This window comes from Ostrea edulis, chromosome 10 (assembly GCF_947568905.1).
Source record: "Ostrea edulis chromosome 10, xbOstEdul1.1, whole genome shotgun sequence".
Classification (NCBI taxonomy): Eukaryota; Metazoa; Mollusca; class Bivalvia; order Ostreida; family Ostreidae; genus Ostrea; species Ostrea edulis.
The window spans coordinates 13,847,966-13,850,664 of NC_079173.1; the positions used below are offsets into that span (position 1 = coordinate 13,847,966).

Here is a 2,699-nt window from a genome sequence, read left to right on the forward strand (position 1 = left end):
TCATGGATAGCGACTATATAAGTGTCCAAACCCGAATGAAGGAGTATAGCTACCTCCAGTGAATGCAGGACGTCATCGTATTGCTTAAGGTAAGATCATAACGTTGTTGTCCTTGCATGAGATGTCAAAAAATTATTTTAGGTCTAATCGCATATGTAAGAACAGTTCTTGTGATGAATCCTTGGTTAGTTTAAATCTTTTAATCATCCAATCTCTACCATGTTTGATTTAAGAAATATTTCTCTATCCGTTATCACAATGCAATTTATCTTGCATCTACTTGTACTCGTTTTCAGAATTTAGTATAATACGCTAAGATCTGATACAGTGCTGCAGAATGAAGAAATTTCTTGTTCTTCTGATCATCGGAATGGTGTTGGTGGAAACCTTTGCCAGACAGAGTGAGTTAAATTATTTTCTTGTTCCGGTTTATTAGTAAGTTGATTGAAATAGCTTGGAAAATATACATTGGCATTAATCTCTTTCATAACACACACATTATTTCCTTCATAAATACACTACCCACTAAAAAATAAGTATACACTTAAGTTTTTTTTACACATTTTGGAATGAAAAATATTCAATATCATGAAAAAGAGCTGAATTCACTGTGTATGATCTGTAATCTATCTCAGTAAAATAATCATTTAAGGGTACGATTTCAATATATGTGAAACAATGATGTACATTCAATATTTTTGGCTTAGTCTGTTAAATTCTGATATTGATTTATTTAAGGTGAAAAATCAAAAGGTCTTATAAAAGTCAACATTAAATACTCAATAATATGTATTAAGAATACGCAACTTCCGAGATATCAGGTCTTCTGTGATGGAGGTACGGTAATGTTGTGTTGAATGCTTGGGTGGGTACACGGTGTATACATATACTATATATTAGCTATGTAAATACGGATAAAAGTCATGAAAGTGTAAAGTTTGCTTATATCAGCCGTTGGTATACATTAAACTGACCATATCAAGAATAATATTTGTTTGAATTAGGCCATTATATTAAATATGAAATTATGTTTTATTTCGTCCTCTGTACGAGTGATATTTTAATCAAAGAAAAATGGTGATTATCGATTTTTGTTTGAGCTAATTTATTATTAAATACTAATAAACTTCTTAATATTGTGTGTCCCTGAAGATTGGGTGGTTACATGATGTCTGATAATTGACCTTAAGGCAATATATGAAGGCAGCGATAAGCATTTGTACCCCCGCATGTGGACGATAGTATGTTTTGCGTCTCACTGTGCGTAAGAGTTCCACAAAGGGAGAGAATTATTGGGCAACTCGGAAATTGCGTATTAGTTTGAAATGGTTTCAAAATAAAAGTTTGCATAATATCCCTTTCTAGAAAACAAAGTATTTTGATAAAGAATTAGGATATAAAACATTTTAAGCCTAATGTTATCTATTCATATATAAGAGTTATGTATTTTGCATAGAAAAATCTGTATCTATCATGTAACCCATATTTTGTATGTGCAAGTTATTTGTTTCGGTGAATATTAACTTATTTATGGTGGGTAGTGTATATACCACAATAGGTACAGTAACACTGTGGTCAGATTTCTGAAGATGCAAGAATATTAAATGCTTTATCCAAGTTGAATTACTTGACGTGAGAAATTTAAATTTCAAACTTTAAATTTAGTCTCTGTTGAAAATAATCTACGTAGTCGTAATTGACATATTCTTTCTCTGTTTCTTTTAAGATCAATTAGTACTCCATCAGTTAAAAGATTGTGACTTTCCACATTCGCTTGAATGAGTCTCATTCATCTATTTTTTTTTTTACATTTCAGAACGAAACGCTGACAATGGAGATAAAGACGATGATAACAAAAGTAAAAATGACGATGATGACAAGAATAATGGAGATGACAGTAATAAGGGAGGGCGGGACAGGAGAAGCGCAGATGACGGAGGCAACAGTAAGGCGAGTAAGGAGAGTAAGGAGAGCAAGGAGAGCAAGGAGAAAGATGATGGGAGATAAAGAGGAAGTAGCCGCAATGTAAAGAAGAAGGCTGGGAATGAAAAGGAAATGACTCATGAATTAACAAAAAGATAAACCATTTCCCGCAAATTCAGAAAGTATATCACTGATTCAACTCACTGTATCGTATTGTTATAATAGGTTAATTGTAGATCTGGGAACTGATTCATAACTCTAGCTTATCTTTGTAGTATATACTTTGTAGTCCATGATATATGTATGGATAAAATGTGAATTGCTAATATGTTAAAGAAAACCTATGTGGTTCCTAAAGTTGTCAACTTTTGTTTACTTCTGAAGTACTAGCTTATTAACTGTATATTTAAGATTGTGCATATATGTTGTAGAACAGTTATTTATTGATTGATTTGTTTTATAACATCAATATAATGAAATATATGGACAAAATACAGCAAACCAGGAATTCTAGAGTGTCGTTATTCATTCTGTAGATGACAATAGCTAAAACAAACACATCACTCTCCAAACATAGATAAAGAAATCTATGCCGAGCCGATTTTACAATTTACTCAGAAGATAAAATATCACTAATTTAAAGAGAAATATCTTATTCTAAAGCGATGTATCTTTAGAAAAATATAAAGGTTAATTATAAGTTAAGAGATATATCTCATTTAGAGTAATATACCTTTTATATCGAGAGATATTTCTTTCACGTGGAGATATATTTC

The 2,699-nt window shown here is 31.5% G+C and overlaps 1 protein-coding gene across 1 annotated transcript; it reads left to right on the forward strand.

The window, feature by feature from the left end:
• LOC130050985 (uncharacterized) lies at window positions 1-2,436 on the forward strand. Its single transcript, XM_056152033.1, has 3 exons — window positions 1-89; window positions 297-401; window positions 1,817-2,436. The coding sequence occupies exons 2-3, from the start codon at window positions 338-340 to the stop codon at window positions 2,005-2,007; spliced, it is 255 nt and encodes an 84-aa protein (XP_056008008.1). The 5' UTR covers window positions 1-89; window positions 297-337; the 3' UTR covers window positions 2,008-2,436.
• The last annotated feature ends 263 nt before the right edge of the window (window positions 2,437-2,699 follow it).

Bases quoted from the DNA above. Each gene is read 5' to 3' on its own strand.
- LOC130050985 (XM_056152033.1), top strand. From the start codon at position 338: ATGAAGAAATTTCTTGTTCTTCTGATCATCGGAATGGTGTTGGTGGAA. The intron at 402-1,816 runs GTGAGTTAAATT...TTTACATTTCAG, and splicing joins GGAAACCTTTGCCAGACAGA to AACGAAACGCTGACAATGGA.